Consider the following 20087-nt stretch of genomic DNA (forward strand, 5'->3'; position numbering starts at 1 on the left):
GCCGGGCGCGGTGGCTCGTGCCTGTAATCCCAGCACTTTGGGAGGCCAAGGCAGGCGGATCACAAGGTCATGAGATCCAGACCACCCTGGCTAACATAGTGAAATCCCGTCTACTAAAAATACAAAAAATCAGCTGGGCGTGGCGGCACATGCATGTAATCCCAGCTACTTGGGAGGCTGAGGCAGAAGAATCATTTGAACCCAGGAGGTGGAGGTTACAGTGAGCTGAGATTATAGTATTGCACTCTAGTCTGGGCAACAAGAGCAAGACTCTGTCTCGGAAAAAAAAAAAAAAAAAAAAAAATCCAGATTGGGAAATCCATACCTGAGTAAAAGCATTAAATCAATGTATAAGTGAGAACTGAGCTAAACAATAAAGTAAGTTTACATGATAGAATGGAAAGTACAATGTAAAACTAATAATAAAATTTTTTTAAATGAGATTGGGAAAGCAGGGAGGATAATAAGAATGCTGGCACCCTTGACTCAGAGGGTGGGGAGCCAGTGAACACTATCAGACTTAAAACATTGTTTTTCAAAAGCCACAATTCTAACCTTTTAATGCTTTCAAAAATCTCTTCCCTTAACCTTACTTGAACCTTTTAGAAAATAATCTCTCTTGCACTAAAGAAACATTTATTTGAAGTTTAACATATCTTTGGTTTCATTTCAGTTTACTTCCTTTTATTGAAATCAAGTAAATGTAGTACTTTTGTTATAAAAACACTGACACATGAGTTGCATTTTTATAAAAGTCCTTCTGTCCATCTTCTCCACTATCCCTGTGTGTCCAAATGTCTCAGAAAGTTATCTGGGCTGATGTTCACCTCATGAAACTAGAGGTTAATTTGGGTGGCTGGGATTTGAGGAGATAGATACCTTTTTTGTATTTTTCAGTTAGCTGATTTCTTTGACACACTCTCTTTTTTTTTTTTTTTTTTCTTTTGAGACAGAGTCTCACTCTGTCGCCCAGGCTGGAGTGCACTGGCATAATCTCGGCTCACTGCTACCTCCCCCTCCCGGGTTCAAGCAATTCTCCTGCCTCAGCCTCCCAAGTAGCTGGGATTATAGGCACCCATCAACATGCCCGGCTAATTTTTGTATTTTTACTAGAGATGGGGCTTCACCATCTTGGCCAGGCTGGTCTTGAACTCCTGACCTCATGATCCACCCGCCTGGGCCTCACAAAGTGTTGGAATTACAGGCGTGAGCCACCGCACCCAGCCTCTTTTTTTAAGAAACGGGCTCTCCCTCTATCACCCAGGGCTGGAGTGCAGTGGCACCATCATAGCTCACTGTGGTCTCGAACTCTTGGGTTCAAGCAATCCTCAGCCTTCCTAGTAATTGAGACTACAGGTACATGCCACCAGGCCTAGCTAATTTTTAAATTTTTTGCAGAGATGCATGTCTCACTTTGTCGCCCAGGCTGGTCTTGAACTCCTGAATTCCAGCGATCCTCCTTCCTTGGCCTCCCAAAGTGCTGTGATTACAGGCATGAGCCACCATTCCCAGTCTGATTTCTTTCTACCGAGCATGCATCATCTTTGTCATTTTATGCATATACAGAACGATCTGTCTTAATTAAAAAACAAAACAAACTGGAAAAAAAAATGCCAAGATGTTAACAGTGATTAGCATTGGATCCATGGGATATGAATGTGAATTCTCTTCACACTTTCTTGTACTTTCAAGGAAAAAGAATTCCAATGTTGGTCAGGCGTGGTGGCTCATGCCTGTAATCCCAGCAACTCTGGAAGGCCAAGGCAGGCTGATTACTGAAGATCAGGAGTTCAAGACCACCATCCTGGCCAACATAGTGAGACTCCATCTCAATAAAATGAAATTTAATTTTTTTTTTAATTTAAATGTTGCTAGAGAACATGTAGAGGTGATTTTGAAAGTTTAAGTAACTAATAAGGTGCTATGAGAAGATACAAAACTAAAAAACCACACCACGTATATATGCAGAAAGAAGATGAGCTATGGATAAAGGGTTGCAGGTGATTATTTTTTCCTTCTTTCTTATCTACTTTTTCATTTCTGGAAGATGAGCATTTATTACTTTTGGTTTTTTTTTTTTTTTTTTTTTAAAAAGACATTTTGGTTTTGTTTTTTAATAAAAGGGTCTTCTCAAGTGATGACTCCTGGCCCAAGAGGAACCTGAGTGGTTAGATAGAGCACCAGGTAATGCCTGTGATAGGAACAGAAACTCCAGAGGGAGAAGATGAGCAGGTGGTTTCCACCGTCTCTCAGCCCCCAGCTGTCCAGTGACTCATTCCCTCAGTGCAAAGGTGGAACATGGGGTCAAGAGTGCCCTAGGTCAGACACAGCCCTCAGAATGTGCCCACACCATCACAATAGAAGACTGCCCTGAGTCAGACACAGCCTTCAGAATCTGCCCACACCATCACAATAGGAGAAGACTGCCCTGAGTCAGACACAGCCCTCAGAATCTGCCCACACCATCACAATGTGTGTATGCATTCAGGAGCACATGTGTTAAGTCAGAAACAATATTAAGAAGAAAATGGCTCGATTCGTTATCAACAATATATGAGCACCAAGAAACACACCAATCGAAAGCCTGGCATGCCCAAGCTATGCTGCCCAAGATTACAGCCTTTATGTACTTTTGATGGTTTTAAAAAAAAAAAAAAAGATGGGAGGGCAAAGCAAAGGTTGAGAGGGAGGGGCGGAAAGGAGAGGGGAGGAGAAGAAGGGGAGAGGAAGGAAGAGGAGAGGAAAGAAGAGGAGGGCAAGGGAGAGGAGGGAAGGGGAAGGAAGGGGAGTGGAGGGGAGGGGAGTTAAGTTCCTGAAAGCAGATGAGGGAGTTATCCAAAGGTGTTACCTTCAAGCTTCACCGACATGCAGATACTCAGCATGCTTACACCTTAAGGTTTGGAACATTCCAACTGGAACAAAACTCACCAGTGGCTATGGCCCAGTAAACGTCTGATCCAGTCAGTAACTCACCACATGCTATGGGAGAGTAAACCTGGGAGCCGGGAACTTGAAGCAGAATTCGAAATGGAGCGACCCGTGCATTGGAATCCAACACTGCATCCAGAGCGCCGACCAGGCGACCTTCAAAAGAGAAGAGAAGAGAAGAAAGTGCACCTGTGAGCACGGGGCTGGCCAGCTCCTCGTGTGCGAGGCATGTGGTCGCTGTCTGGACTCCATGCTGGGCTGGCAGAGACAGTTTCATGTCCAGTTCTTCGACTCGCCTCACAAAGCCTGAGCTCCATGGAGCCAAGGGCTCTGTCTGCATCTGCAGCAGGACCTGCCCCTGACAGGCACTCAGCACTCCTTTGCTGAATCAATGAAGAAGTGAACGAAGGGCCCCAAACCAGTCACCCAGCCTAGCCAAGGCGCTTTGACCCAGCACATAAATAAGCAGGGGCTCTGGACTCAGACTGCCTGATGCAAACCCTGGCTCCACCACTTTCAATCTGTGGGGCCTTAGCAAATCACTTAACTTGTCTGTGCCCTGGATTTCTTGTTGAAATAAAATAAGCACAGGCTACCTACTTCGTAAGGTAATTGGGATAATTAAATGAGTTAAAGTATCCAATAGTCAAAGTGCTTAAATTATTACAAGCCCATAAAAAGTACTCTATGTCACCCAGTATTATTATTTTATCATCATTATCCTCCTCTCCAATATGGCAGAATAATCCCTGCCTGCTCCAGGGTACTGTGGGATGTAAATAAGAAAACCGGTTGGGAATGGTGGCTCACACCTGTAATCCCAGCACTTTGGGAGGCCAAATCACCTGAGGTCAGGAGTTCTAGACCAGCCTGGCCAACGTGGTGAAACCCTATCTCTACCAAAAATACAAAAAAATTAGATGGGCGTGGTGGCGGGCACTTGTAATCCCAGCTACTAAGGAGGCTGAGGCAAGAGAATTGCTTGATCCCAGGGGGTGGAGGTTGCAGCAAGCTGAGATCACACCATTGCACTCCAGCCTGGGCAACAACAGCGAAACTCCAACTCAAAAAAAAAGAAAAGAAGAAAAGAAAACCTATCAAAGTCTTTTATAGACCATAAAGCATGAAATGTGAGTGCAGGATTAGCATTTTGCTGTAATGAGTGGCATCAGAAATCAATGTCAGGCAAAAAACAACAACAACAAAACAAACAAAAAAGGCATCCCAAGCTGGGTGCAGTGGCTCATGCCTGTACTCCCAGCACTTTGAGAGGCCGAGGCAGATGGATAACTTCAGCCCAGGAGCTTAAGACCAGCCTGGGCAATCCAGTGAGATCTCATCTCTACAAAGATTAAAGAATTAGCTGGGCATGGTGGCGAGTGCCCGTATTCCCAGCTACTCAGGAGGCTGAGGTGGGAGGATAGCTTCAGCTTAGGGAGTTCAAGGCTGCAGTGAGCAGTGATGATGCCGGTGCGCCCTACCCTGGGAGACAGAGCAGGATCTTGGTTTTAAAAAAAAAAAAAAAAAAAAAAAAAAGGCATCCTGATCCTCAATTGCCTGGGAATCTAGATGGCTAAGATGGCTGAGAAGATTAGGTCCTCAATTTACTTTACACATTACCCTTAACTAATAGGCCCTGAATAAGGGCCACAGCTGCATGAGCAATTACTATGTCTATTTTTATATAGTTTAACAACTTCAAGTGTAAAGAAAAACTGAATCACTGGGGGCAAGTTACTTACCTAACACCCCGTCATATATTTAGTACAAACACAGCATCCTCCTATATAACCACAGCACAACCATCAAATTCAGAACATTAATATTGATATGGTCCCGCCATCTAATCATAAGACCCATTCACATGTTGCCAAATGTCCCAATAACGTCCTTTTGCTACAATGGATTCCGTTCAGAATCACATTCAGTTGTCAAGTCTCTTTGGACTACGTGGATCTGGAGAAGTCTTTCACTGACTCTCATGACCTTGACACTTTTGAAGCTTTGTAGGCCAGTTTTGTTTTTTGTTTTTTTTTGAGACGGAGTCTCGCTGTGTCGCCCAGGCTGGAGTGCAGTGGCCTGATCTCAGCTCACTGCAAGCTCCGCCTCCCGGGTTTACGTCATTCTCCTGCCTCAGCCTCCCGAGTAGCTGGGACTACAGGCACCGCCACCACGCCCGGCTAGTTTTTTGTATTTTTTAGTGGAGACGGGGTTTCACCGTGTTAGTCAGGATAGTCTCGATCTCCTGACCTCGTGATCCGCCCCGTCTCGGCCTCCCAAAGTGCTGGGATTACAGGCTTGAGCCACCGTGCCCGGCCTATAGGCCAGTTTTTCTTGTAGCATGTCCCAAAGTCTGGGTCTGTCTGAGGCCTGGTCATGATTAGATTCAGGTTATATATTTTCGGCAAGAATCATAAGTGATGCTGTGTTCTTTTCACCACATCCTATCAGGTAGCAGACGACCTCTACTTGTCCCATTCTTGGTAATGTTCGCTTTGATCACTTCACTCACATACGGGCTGCCAGGCTTCTGCACTATAAAATTACTCCTTTTTCCTTTGTAATTACCAAGCATTCTGTGGAGAAGTATTCTGAAGCCACGCAATTTCCTATTCCTCATCAAATATTTCATTATTCACTTAATTATATCAGTATGGCCTCATGTTTTTCTCCTTTTTTCAATGGGTTATAATCTATTACTATTATATATTCTGATGCTCTGATTGTCCCAGGTTTGGCCAGTGGGAACCCCTTCAAGCAGGTTTTTGTGTCCTTTGGATATGTCCCCATCGTTCTTCATATTTTCTGGAACAACAAAAAATTCCAGCTTCATCTTGTACTTTCACTACTCTCAGCCACCATTTCTCCAAGAAACTCTGGTTTCTTTAGTGAAGAATGGGATTTAAAAGCCAGTATGTGGAAGCCAGGTGTGCTTATTGCAAATGGGGTGCCTCCAGGTCCCCTCAGTGTACACAGCCAGGAAATACACGTCTGTACATGTACATGTGTGTACAGCTGACCCCTGAACAACACAGGTTTGAACTGTATGAGTCCACTAACCTGTGGAATCTCTTTTGCCTCTGCCACCCCGAGCCAGCAAGGCCAACCCCCTCCTCCTCTTCAGACTACTCAATATAAAGATGATGAGGATGAAGACCTTTATGATGATCCCTTCCACTTACTGAAGAGTAAATATATTTTCTGTTCATTATAATTTTCTTAACCTTTTCTCTACTTTATTGTAAGAACACAGCATACAATACACACAGCACACAAAAATGTGTTAACCAACTGTTTTATCAGTGAGGCTTCTAGTTAACAGTAAGTTATTAGCAGTTACATTTTTAGGGATCCAAAGTTATATGTGAGGACTTTTGACTGAGGCGGGCGGATTACCTGAGGTGTAGAGGACTACGTGCTCGCAAACAGGGTGTTCCCCATGAGTCCTGCTCTCGCGAACGAAGCAGGGCGTTGGGTGCTTGTTTATGTGTAAACATCTTGAAAATCCAGAAAGTCAGGGAAAGGTCAGAAAAACAACAATGTGTCTTGTGACTTGGCAACATTCCACAAACGACTGTATAAAATAAAGCAGAGCGCGCCATTCGAGGCGGCCGCCATGTTTGTCTTGTCTTGTGTGTTCATTCCTTTGTTTAGGAAACACGCGGACCCCAACATGAGGGCAGGAGTTCAAGACCAGCTTGACCAACATAGTGAAACCCTGCCTCTACTAAAAATACAACATCAGCCAGGCGTGGTGGCGGGGGCTACTCAGGAGGCTGAGACAGGAGAATCGCTTGAAACCAAGGACGGATGTTGCAGTGAGCTGAGATTACGCCACTGCTTTCCAGCCTGGGCAACAAGAGTGAACCTCTGTCTCAAAAAAAAAAAAGAGAGACTTACACTCCCAAACAACAGTGGGAGATTACAACACCCCACTGTCAGTATTAGACAGATCAATGAGACAGAAAATTAACAAGGATATTCAGGACTTGAACTCAGCTCTGTCAAGCGGACCTAGTAGACGTCTCCAGAACTCTCTACCCCAAATCAACAGCGTATACATTCTTCTCAGTGGCACATGGCACTTGTTCTAAAATCGAACACATAACTGGAAGTAAAACACTCCTCAGCAAATACAAAAGAACTGAAATCATAACAAACAGTCTCTCAGTGCAATCAAACTAGAACTCAGGATCAAGAAAATCAATCAAGCCAGGCGTGGTGGCTCACGCCTGTAATCCCAGCACTTTGGGAGGCCGAAGCGGGCGGATCACGAGGTCAGGAGATTGATACCATCCTAGCTAACATGGTGAAACTCCGTCTCTACTAAAAATATAAAAAATTAGCCAGAAGTGGTAGCAGGCGCCCGTGGTCCCAGCTACTCGGGAGGCTGAGAGGCAGGAGAATGGCGTGAACCCGGGAGGCAGAGGTTTCAGTGAGCTGAGATTGCACCACTGCACTCCAGCCTGGGCGACAGAGTGAGACTCCGTCTCAAATAATAATAATAATAATAATAATAATTAATTAATTAATCAAAACCATACAATTTCATCGAAATTGAACAACCTGTTCCTGAAAGACTCCTGGGTAAATTATGAAACTATGGCAGAAATCAAGAAGTTATTTGAAACCAATGAGAACAAAAAGACAACGTACCAGAATCTCTGGGACACAGCTAAAGCAGTGTTAAGAGGGAAATTTACAGCACTTAAACCCCACATCAGAAAGCTAGAAAGATCTCAAATCAATACCGTAACATCACAATTAAAAGAGCTAAAGAAGCAAGAGCAAACTAATCCAAAAAGCTAGCAGAAGACAAGAAATAACTAAGATCAGAGAAGAATTGAAGGAGATAGGCACACGAAAAACCCTCCAAAACAAACAAACAAACAAAAATCAATGAATCCAGGAGATGGTTTTTGAAAAAATTAACAAAATAGGTAGACTGCTAGCTAGACTAATAAAGAAGAGAGAGAAGAATCAAATAGACACAATGAAAAATGATAAAGGGGATAAAAATGATAAAGGGGATATCACCATTGACATCACAAAAATACAAACTGCCATCAGAGAATACTATAAATAGTTCTACATAAATAAACTAGAAAATCTAGAAGAAATGGATAAATCCCTGGACGCATACACCCTACCAAGACTAAACCAGGAAGAAGTCGAATCCCTGAATAAACCAATAACAAGCTCCGAAATTGAGGCAGTAATTAATAGCCTACCAACCAAAAAATGCCCAGGACCAGATGGATTCACAGCTGAATTCTACCAGAAATACAAAGAGTAGCTGGTACCATTCCTTCTGAAACTATTCCAAACAATTGAAAAGGAGGGACTCCTCCCTAACTCATTTTATGAGGCCAGCATCATACTGATACCAAAACTGGGAAGAGACACACACAAAAAAAGAAAACTTCAGACCAATATCCCTGATGAGCATCGATGTGAAAATCCTCAATAAGATACTGGCAAACCGAATCCAGCAGCAGAGCAAAACACATATCCACCATGATTAAGTCAGCTTCACCCCTGGGATCCAAGGTTGCTTCAAAATATGCAAATCAATAAACAATCTGTCACATGAACAGAACCAAAGACAAAAACCACCTGATTATCTCAACAGATGCAGAAAAGGCCTTTGATAAAATTCAATATCCCTTCATGTTAAAAATTCTCAATAAACTAGGTATTGATGGAATATAACTCAAAATAATAAGAGCTACTTATGACAAACCCACAGTCAATATCGCACTGAATGGGCAAAAGCTGGAAGCATTTTCATTGAAAACCAGTATAAGACAAGGATGCCCTCTCTCATCACTCCTATTCAACATAGTATTGGAAGTTCTGGCCAATTCAAATAGGAAGAGAGGAAATCAAGTTGTCTCTGTTTACAGATGACATAATTTTATATTCAGAAAACCCCACCATCTCAGCCCAAAAACTTCTTGAACTGAGAGGTAACATCAGTAAAGTCTCAGGATACAAAACCAATGTGCAAAAATCACAAGCATTCCTATACACCAACAATAGACAAGCAGAGAGCCAAATCATGAATGAACTCCCACTATCACTACAAAGAGAATAAAATACCTTGGAATACAGCTAACAAGGCATGTGAAGGATCTCTTCAAAGAGAACTACAAACCACTGCTCAAGGAAACGAGAGAGGACACAAACAAATGGAAAAACATTCCATCCTCATGGATAGGAAGAATCAATATTGTGAAAATGGCCATACTGCCCAAAGAAAGTCATAGATTCAATGCTATTCCCATTAAACTACCATTGACATTCTTCACAGTATTAGAAAAAAAGTATTTTAAATTTCATATGGAATCAAAGACCACCCCATATAGCCAAGACAATCCTAAACAAAAAGAACAAAGCTGAAAATACTACTAAAAATGTATTTATTTTTAGTACATACTACCTGATTTCAAACTATACTACAAAGCTACAATAACCAAAATGGCATGGTACTGGTACCAAAGCAGGCATATAGACCAATGGAGCAGAACCTTAGAAATAACACCACACATCTACAACCACCTGATCTTCAACAAACATGACAAAAACAAGCAATAGGGAAAGAATCTCCTACTCAGTAAATTGTGCTGGGAAAACTGGCTAGCTATACGCAGAAAACTGAAACTGGACCCCTTCCTTACACCTTATACAAAAATTAACTCAAGGTGGATTAAAGACTAAAATGTAAAACCCAAAACCATAAAAACCCTAGAAGAAAACCTAGGCAATACCATCCAGGACACAGGCATGGGCGTAGACTTCATGACTAAAATGCCAAAAGCAACTGCAACATAAGTCAAAATTGACAGATATGATCTAATTTTAAACTAAAGCTCTTCTGCACAGCAAAAGAAATTAGTATCAGAGTGAAGAGGCAACCTACAGATGGGAGAAAATTTTTGCAATCTATTCATCCGACAAAGATCTAATGTCCAAAATTTACAAAGAACTTAAACATATTTACAAGAAAAAACTAAATAACTCCATCAAAAAGTGGCTAAAGGATATGAACAGATACTTCTAAGAAAACATTTACGCAGCCAACAAACATGAATAAAAGCTCAACATCACTGATCATCAGAGAAATGCAAATCAAAACCACAATGAGATACCATCTCATGCCAGTCAGAACGGCAATTATTAAAAAGTCAGGAAACAACAGATGCTGGCGGGGCTGTGAAGAAATAGGAATGCTTTTTACATTGTTGGTGGGAATGTAAATTACTTCAACCTTTATGGAAGACAGTATGGCAATTCCTCAAGGATCTAGAATCAGAAATACCATTTGACCCAGCAATTCCATTACTGCATACATACCTAAAGGAATATAAATCATTCTCCTATAAAGATACATGCACATGTATGTTTATCGCAGCACTATTTATAACAGCAAAGACATGGAACGAACCCAAATGCCCATCAATGATAGATAGGATAAAGAAAATGTGGTACATATACACTATGTAATACTATGCAGCCATAAAAAGGAATGAGATCATGTCCTTTGCAGGGATAGATGAAGCTGGAAGCCATGATCCTCAGCGAACTAATGCAGGAACAGAAAACCAAACATCTCATGTTCTCACTTGTAAGTGGGAGTTGAGCAATGAGAACACATGGACACAGAGAGGGGCCCTGTTGGGGGGTCGGGGGTGAGTGGAAGGAATTTAGAGGATGGGTCAATAGGTACAGCAAACCACCATGGCACACGCATACCTATGTAACAAACCTGCACATTCTGCACATGCATCCTGTTTGTTTGGTTGGTTTTTTTTTTTTTTTTTGTTTTTTTGTTTTGTTTTTTGTTTTCTTGACAAGAGAAAGCGGAGGGGACGGGAGGGGAGGGAGAGGGAAAGAGAAAGAAAGAAGCAATTAAGACAAAACAGTTACAGAAAAACTCCCTACAGTTAACATCATACTTAATGATAAGAAACTAGATACTTCCCCACTAAAACCAGGAACAAGACAAGAATGTCTTCTTGCATCACTCCTATTCAACATCATACTAAAAGTTCTAGTTAATGCAGTAAGATAAAAAGTGAAAATAAAAGATATGTATATATATAGAGAGAGAGAGAAGAAAAAAACAAAATTTTGTTCACAGATGATATGCCTGTCTTTGTAGAAAAATCTCAGAATCAGCAAGAAAATCTAAAGGAACTAAAAGCAAGTAGAACAAGGCTGCAGGATTCAAGGTTAATATGATAACCTCTCTCCTACATACCAGCAACTAGAACAACTGGAATTGGAACAACTGGAATTTGGGAAAAAAAATTACCACTGACAACAGTAAAAGGTATTTTTGTTAGGCATAAGCCTAACTAAATATGCACAGGCTTTATTTGTGTTAAACTACAAAACTCTGATGAAAGAAATCAATGATCTAAACAGATAGATATTCCATGTTCATGGTTTAGAAGATTTAATACTGTTAAGATGTAATTCCTCCCAATTTGATCTACAGATTCAATGCAATCCCAATAGAAATCCCACACACTATTTTGTAAATATTGATAACTGATTCTAAAGTTGATACAAAAATGTCAAGATACAGACAAGCCAACACAATACTGGAGAAGAAGAACAAAGTTGGAGGACTCACACTTTGCCATTTCAAGACTTGCTAAAAAGCTACAGTAATCAAGACAGTGTTGTGATACTGGCAATAGATCAGATATGTAAGTCAATACTTACTAAATACTTACCGTTGACAAAAAGCAAAGGTAGTTCAGTGGAAAAGGATAATTTTTTCAACAAATAGTGTTAAACCACTAGACATCCATATGCAAAGAAATGAACCCAGACACAGACCTTACATCTTTCACAAAAAGTAATTCGAAATGGCTCATAAACCTACATGTAAAACACAAAACTATAAAACTTCTACAACACTGGCCAGGCGCAGTGGCTCATGCCTGTAATCCCAGCACTTTAGGAGGCTGAGTCGGGAGGATCACCTGAGGTCAGGCATTCAAGACCTGCCTGACCAATATGATGAAACCGTCTCTACAAAAAACACAAAAATTAGCCGGGCATGGTGGCATGCGCTGAGACTAAGGAGGCTGAGACAGGAGAATCGCTTGAACCCGGGAGGTGGAGGCTGCAGTAAGCCGAGATCGCACCATTGCACTCCAGCCTGGGCAACAAGAGCAAAACTCTATCTCAAAAAATATATATATATATATTCTACAACATAACGTAGGAGAAGGCCTAGATGACTTTGAGTATGGCGATGACTCTGTAGAGATAACACCAAAAGCACAATCTGTGGGGAAAATTTGATATTGGAATTTATTTTAAAACTTTTGCTCTGCAAAGGACACTTGAGTACCAAAAGACAAGCCACTGACTGAGAGAAAGTACTTGCAAAACACGTCTGATAAAGGACTTATATCCAAAACATACGAAGAATGCTTAAAGCTCAACAATAAGAAAACAAATGACCCAATTAAAAATAGGCAAAAAAGTCTGAATAGATATCTCACCACAGAAGATATATAGATGACAAATAACGTATGAAATGTTTTGCAACCACCCTGGCCAACATGGCGAAACCCTGTTTGTACTAAAAATACAAAACTCAGCTGGGCGTGGTGGCACACATGCCTGTAATCCCAGTTACTTGGGAGGCTGAAGCAGGAGAATCGCTTGAACCAGGGAGGCGGAGGTTGCAGTGAGCCTAGATTGTGCCACTACACTCCAGCCTGGACGACAGACCAGACTCTGACTCAAATTAAAAAAAAAAAAAAATTTATATATATATATATATATAATGTCCAACATCTTTTGTCACTAGGAAATTGCAAATTAAAACAAGATACCATTATATACTTCATAGAATGGCTAAAATCCAAGAAACTGATGACACCAGTTGTGAGGATGTGTAGCAACAGGGACTCATTCGTTGCTGAGGGTAATACAAAATGCACAGCCACCTAGAAGATCATTTGATAGTTTTGTACAAAACTAAACACAGCCTTATCGTATGATCCCTGCAATCACGTGCCTAGGTATTTACCCAACTGACGTAAAAACATTTGTCTACAGAAAAACCTGCATATGAATGTTTATGGCAGCTTTATTCATAATTACCTAAAACTGGATGCAACCAAGATGTCCTTCAATAGGTGAATGGATAACCAAACTGTGGTTAGATCCATTCAGTAGAGTATTATCCTGTGATTTTAAAAAAAAAATCTATCAAGCCATGACTTTTCACACACAGCAAACTTAAAAGCATATTGTTAAGGGACAGACGCCCTCCTAAGAAAGCTACATACTGTATGATTCCACTTATTCCAGAAAAAGGAAAAGGTAAAACTATAGCAAGAGTAGAAAGACAGGTGGTTGCTAGAGGGAAAAAGTTAAATTAGTCAAACCTCAGGGAATTTTAGGGCAATGAAAACTATTCTGTATAATATTGTGACTGGGGATGCATGACACTGTGTTTGTCAAAACCCACAGAACTTTACAGGACAAAGAGTAAACCCTAATGTTTGCAAGTTTTAAAAATAAATCCTTTAGGAGGTCAGGGGGACCCCTGGATTTAATGCAGGACGTGACCCAGCAACCTGACTGTACTACACATGTATGAAACAGCCTCAGTGCGAGGAGTGAGGGAAATAGGGGACAGCCCTAAGTAATTGTGGAAATAAGTGGAGTCTGTGGAAAGGAAGGCAAAGAACCATACACAAGTACAGGACTCCATGGGCCACAGGTTAACAACCCTGAAACTACTTCGCATGCACAGATGGTCCCCGCCTAACAATGGTTCCACTTACGGTTTTTTTTGGCTTTACAATGGTATGAAAGCCATACACATTCGGTAGAAACCATCCTTTGAATTTTGAACTTTCACCTTTTCCCAGGCTAGTGGTGCAAGGCACGGCACTCTCTCGTGATGCTGGGCAGCAGCTGTGAGCTGCAGGTTCCAGTAAGCCCCGTGATCACAAAGATAAACAACCGGTACTGTGCTCTACAGTGCACTGTATTCAATATATTACATGAGATATTCACACTTTGTTATCAAATATGCTTTGTGTTAGAAGACTTTGCCTAACTGTAAGCTCATGTTAAGTGTTCTGAGAACGTTTAAGGTGGGTGAGGCTAAGCTACAATGTTTGGAGGGTCAGGTGTATTCCACGCATTTTTTACTATGATATTTTCAACCTAGGATGAGTTTATTGGCATGTAACCCCATCATAAGCTAAGGAGCATCGGTATATTGTAAACGAACCCTTAAGAAAAGGGATAGGCAGAGCGTGAGAGCCAGGTTTCTCACTTGTGCAGTAGGAGCTTACAGACAGGCAAGGGAAAGAGGCAAGAATGATCCAGATGGTAATGAACTAGAGTCAGAGACAGGTGTGAACTCAGGTTCAGCTCACTATAGATACAAAGGGTTACTGTGATGGTTAATTGTAGGTGTCAACTTGACTAGGCTGAGAGATACCCCAGTCACTGGTAAAGCATTATTTCTGGGGATATCTGTGAGGGTGTTTCCAAAAGAGACAAGCATTTGAATCCGTGGACTAAGTATAGAAGATCCAGTCTCCCTGTGGGCAGGCACTATCCAACTGGCTGAGGGCTGAGACAGGGAAAAAAAGGCAGAGAAAGATATATATCCTAGAGGTTCTGTCTCCCTGGAGAATCCTAATACAGTTGCATGGAGAAATATCTATAGAGATGCATATATACAAAAGTAAACTCACACAGATGTATTTCCTTGCTCTGTCAGGAAAAAAAATTCCTTGCCCTCTGAGAGGGTCTAGAAGCAATGAGCACATGTAGGGTGCAGATTTGGTTTCTACTTCCATGCTCCAATAAAAGGAACCAGGGCTCCTTGGAGACATGGCTGCTTCTGGAACTGGAGCAGGAAATATACAAGATGAGCCTGGAACCATTTACAGTGTCAGAAAGTAAGGAATGCTAACCACACACAATCCACAGTATGAAAAGTGGGGGAAGTAACTTTACATTGAAGAAACCTGACAAGTACTACACCTCAGCCAGGTGACTGACGACAGCATCCATAAAGGTAAGTCATGTTGACAGAAGGTACCCTTGAGCCTGGCATGATAGCAGGTGCCTGTAGTCCTAGCTACTCAGCAGGCTGAGGTGGGAGGATGACCTGAGCCAAAAGTTTGAGGTTGTAGTGAGCTATGATCATCACTGCATTTCCAGCTTGGGCGAGACAGCAAGGCTCTGTCTCAAAAAATAAAACAAGAGAAAGAAAAAGAGGGGAGGGGAGAATGTCCCCTCGGTATGAATTGATGAGAATGGCACTTTATCTCTGTGGTCTTCGTCTCCCAAAGCCAATCACCCTCATCTACCACGAGAAAAACATCAGATAAATCCCAACTGAGGGACGTTCTACAAAACACAGGACCAGCATTTTCTCAAAACTGTGAAGGTCATTCAAAACAGGGAAAGTCTGAGAAACTGTCCCCGCCACGTTGACAACTAAATGTAATGTGATGTCCTGAATGGAATCCTGGAACACAAGACGAGGGAAATCTGAATAAGACACGGACTCTGGTTAATAATAATTGTATTCATTTTCTACCACTGCCATAACAAGCTACCACAACCATAATAGCTTCAAACAAAACAAATGTATGAGTCTGATACAGAACGCACTGAGCTAGGGTCGAGGTGGTGACAGGTGCAAGTCTCCGTCTGCTTGCCCTTTCCAGCTTCTGAGACCCACAACTTTACTTGGCTCAGGGCCCCTTGCTCCATCTCCAAGACCAGCAACATCAGGCCAAGTTCTTCCCACGCTACCAACTCTTTGGTCCTCTCTTCGGATCCCCTCACCCAGTTATAAGAACCCTTGCGATCACATTGGCGCCCCACCCCGCCGCCCACCATTACTCCAGGATAATCTCCCCTTTTTAAGGTCAGCTGATTAGCAACCTTAATTCCATCTACTAGCTTAATGCTCCCTTGTCACAGGGGGCCTAACATTCACAGGATGGAGACTTTATTCAGCCTACCACAATAATGTAACAATATCAGTTCATTAACTGTAACAAATATACCATACCAATACAAGTTGTCAATAGCACAGAAGCCAAAACCAGGTATGGGGTATACCAGAACCCTCTGTACTATCCTCACGATTTTTCTGCAAATCTAAAACTGTTCTAAAAAATAAAGTTGATTTCTTTAAAAATTGTCAAGGAAACTCAAGCCAATCAGTGCCCACCTGCAGAGAAATGGGGCAGAGTAACCCCCCACATCTGTGCAAATGCAAACTGCCACCATAGGAACCCAAGGTTGGGGCGGTGGAGAGGCATGAAACCAGGGGGTAAACTAGAGCACTAAGGGTGGAACCACCCACGGTACCAAGGACCAGCACCATAGAGGAGATGCAAAGCTGGGAGGCAGGGCAGTGAGAGGCCCTGGCACAACTCTGCAGACAAGGGGAAGACAGGGGTGAGAAAAGAAAACTCAGAAAGAAAGGATTACCCGTTAAGTTTCTGCTGGATGGGCAAACAAAAAAAGGTTAACATGGCAAAGAATGCCTTCAACATTATCAGAAATTTGGATAACATGTCTGCAAATTTCAAACGGGTCAAAGACAAAAATATATACATATATACACATAGAGAAAGCAACTATGTGGCAAAATGTTAATGCATGCTCCCACAACAGGGTACAGCCCTACTTAGTCTGTCCTTTTATAAGGAAGCTGAAGGTAACTCACAAGGAGGCCTTTGGGCAATACTTATGAGCAGGGTCATTACAAAAAAAAAAATACTGCTGTCCTTCCTACCCCACGTGCATGTTTTCTCATCTGATCCTCCCACCACCTTTCTGCCAATGGGATGAGGCAGCTGAGGCCCTGAGCACTGAGAGATGATGCCGGGCCTCCCCTGCCCTGGCTTCAGAGCCCACTGGGTGAGGACTGGTTAGAGACAGGCAATCACTTATTTTTAGAACTACTACATCATCTACAAACCTCGTTCTATCTACATTCAGACTGACTTTCCCTCCACAAACCCGAACCGGCAAATTCTCTGCTGCATCTCCAGGAACGAGGCCCCACTCAAGGGCTGCGGGGCCACTGCCTCGTGCATCCTGCTTTCCCTTCCGCAGCAGTTCCATATGGCTTGTCTGGCGCTACAGGAAAATCCTCCTCGCGTCTCCGCGAGCACAACACTCCTATTTTTAGGCTCTTAGAATAACAACTCTGGCTGAGATAGATGTCGAGTGACAAGTTTTATAATTAGGGCCCAAATAGAGGCCTACTAATAATTTGCTTCTAAGCAATAGTACGGCAATTCTTTCATTCTGGCTGGATCTGATGCACAGGGATGGTACTAAGTCTGAGACGAAATGACAGCTACTGATTCAGGGCAAACAGGGGTACTCAGAGAAGCCTTCCCATGGCTTAATGGTTTTTATAACTACTGTGTTGGGCCTTGTGCTAACCACAGGCAGTGGTGGCCGAGTGCTCTGCTCTTACCAATAATAGCACCATAGCATAATAAAACCCATTCTTAAAAAAACAGTAACACCCTTCCCTCTTCCCCGCCCCACTCCCACCCACATTAAAGTATGCCTTCCCTAACAGCTTTGGGCCCAGAAGAAGTACATCTGAGCAGCTCAATGATGGAAAACGTTATTCCTGGAGTAATAGAAGGACTTCTTACTATACACAAGCCATTAAACTGTGACAGCACCTTCACAGTGCACCACAAGCCACTGTGGGGAAACCATCTGCACTAGATAGCTGTCTTCATGCTAGGGCTGTTTGCTTTGGCTGCTGTCACTGTTTTTGAGGGTTGGAGAGAAAAGCAAATAAAGAACCAGAACAGGCCGGACGCAGTGGATCACGTCTGTAATCCCAGTACTTTGGGAGGCCGAGGCAGGTGGATCACCTGAAGTCAGAAATTCAACACCAGCCTGGCCAATACGGTAAAACCCCATCTCTACTAAAAATACAAAAAAAATTAGCCAGGCGTGGTGGTACACACCTGTAATCCTGGCTACTTGGGAAGCTGAGGTAGGAGAATCACTTGAACCCAGGAGGTGGAGGTTGCAGTGAGCCAAGATCACACCACTGCACTCCAACCTGGGCAACCAACAAGGGCGAAACTCCATCTCAAAAAAAAAAAAAAAGAACCAGAACAAAGGGAAAACTTTTATTCATGAAAAGTCACAAATAACCAAAAAAGACCATATGACGTCCTTTCTAACGACTAGTAAAAAGAAAAGAAAAATGCTGGGGAAATTTGCATTGTCAACATGAGAAATCTACCTATTCAAAGTAAAATTAATAATCCAAATTACCCAACTTTTGAATTTTGTTTTTACAAAGCATTTTATAATTCAGTATCACTCTTAATGAGAACTCTTATGATCCCCACAAATTCCCACTAAACCAAGAAACGACTGCTATTTTCAGGGAGTGCAGCAGAGCAGCGGGCAAAGCCGCAGGGCAACCATACCATGCAGGATGCTCCAGCAGTGGCAACCTGACGAGTTCATTGTTTATAACTAAACAGACACCATGGGTGGTCCTGTGCCCATCATGGCTGGTGGAACAAGCCTGCCGAATCCACAACACGAATGCCTAAGTGTGTGCGCGAGTGCAGGTCCGGAGGAGCATTTCAAGGGTACTGCAAGGGAAGGATGCTGGCCCTCATTCTTAAGAGCAGAACGAGCAGTCACCTGCACATGGTGCCCCCAGATACGTGGGAATGACGACATCCACACAAGGGTCCTTTGCTTTCTCAGGAAACCAAGAGAGAACAATGGGTGTGGCTGCTAGCCTCAGGTGTCCAGGGCGAGTTACGTTGCCTGGACTGACTGTCCGATTCACACTGAATTAAAGGAGGGAGAAATTGGTTTGAGTCTTCATTCAGAACCTGAAAATTATTGGGTGCAGAGAGTCAGTTTTGCAGGATGAAAAGAATCCCGAAGATGTCTGGTGGTGACGGTGGCACAACAATGCAAATGCACACAATGCCACCAAAGTGTACATTTAACAATCGTTACAATGGTCAAATGTTGTGTACTTGACCACAGTTTTTTGTTTTGTTTTGTTTAAAAAAAAAAAAAAAAAAAAACCTGTGAAATTCTAGTGGTCAGAGATTTCTGCAGTTGGGCTTCTAATGTAAATAGAAAAACAACTTTTCCTAACCTCATCCCCCAAGCAATGAATCCTAAATCCATCTGAACATACATGTGCTCTGGGTCCTCACTGCTCACCCCTGACACAGTCTTCCAGCTGCTCCATAAATAACGCCTGGATGGGGACCAAGTCATCTGCTTTGCCTCAGACCGAACGTAGGGGTCCTGTTGTATTGGGCCTCCAAGCAGGGTGATATCATGCTCAAACACATGACAGCAAGAATCCTTAGCAACACAGCAGCCAGTTCCAAACCCAGTCACTGCTGTGTCTTTCTCACACTTGTTGCTGTGGCATTAAGGAATACAGTTCTGTGAAAACACCCCCAGCGCATCTATCCACTTGGCCATCCATTGATCTAAGGTGGTCTCCCGCCATGATGGTTCTGAAGAGCAATTAAGATTCCACTTCTCGTTGTGAACAGATGATTCAAGTCTATAAAATGAAAGGCTAGGGCCATAATGGGAGAAGGAAAATCAAGATGTCACAAAGAGCTTGGCTTTCAGATCTGATACAGTCTTCAAATGAAATGCCAGGTGCCAGAGACATCAGGGTTAGACTGGAACAGCCTGTTCCACCTCCGCTGCCAAACGCAGGACAATCCAGGATTACCCATAGCTCTTCCCTGGACACTGAGGTGCCACTCTCAGTCTCCCAGAGGCCATGAATGGAGGCGTGACTGCTCACGGTACTGGCCACTCACGGTCCTGACAGTTCCAACCTTGTGTAACCCACCCTTACCTTTCTGTTGGGCTCTTTGCAGACAAGCCCATTTTAATCCCAAACCTTCCTCCCTTAGAGACCAGTGGCCCCTAACGCAATTAGACTAGAACAATATGACACTATGTTGTTATATTGTGTCACAGGCAGCACTCTCTTGCCAGTTTCTGTTATGTCAAGAGAACCCTTGCTGAAACATTTCTGACTACTTCTCCATTTCATTGAGACAGTATCTGCCTTGGGTCAAGTACTTTAACAGCCCAGT

At 42.7% G+C, this 20087-nt stretch overlaps 1 protein-coding gene across 2 annotated transcripts in view; it reads right to left on the reverse strand.

Annotated features, from left to right (window-relative positions):
* Positions 1–20087, reverse strand: part of TBC1D8 (TBC1 domain family member 8) — a 133179-nt gene that overhangs the window by 72760 nt on the left and 40332 nt on the right. The window contains exon 2 of one of the 2 annotated variants that reach the window (XM_050755043.1): positions 2974–3084. In XM_050755043.1, the coding sequence (XP_050611000.1) occupies positions 2974–3084 (111 nt within the window). Of the gene's footprint in view, positions 1–2928; positions 3085–20087 lie in introns of both variants that reach the window. The other variant, XM_050755042.1, reaches the window with a different exon arrangement.

The sequence above is a fragment of the Macaca thibetana genome, chromosome 13 (assembly GCF_024542745.1).
Source record: "Macaca thibetana thibetana isolate TM-01 chromosome 13, ASM2454274v1, whole genome shotgun sequence".
NCBI classification, from domain to species: Eukaryota; Metazoa; Chordata; class Mammalia; order Primates; family Cercopithecidae; genus Macaca; species Macaca thibetana.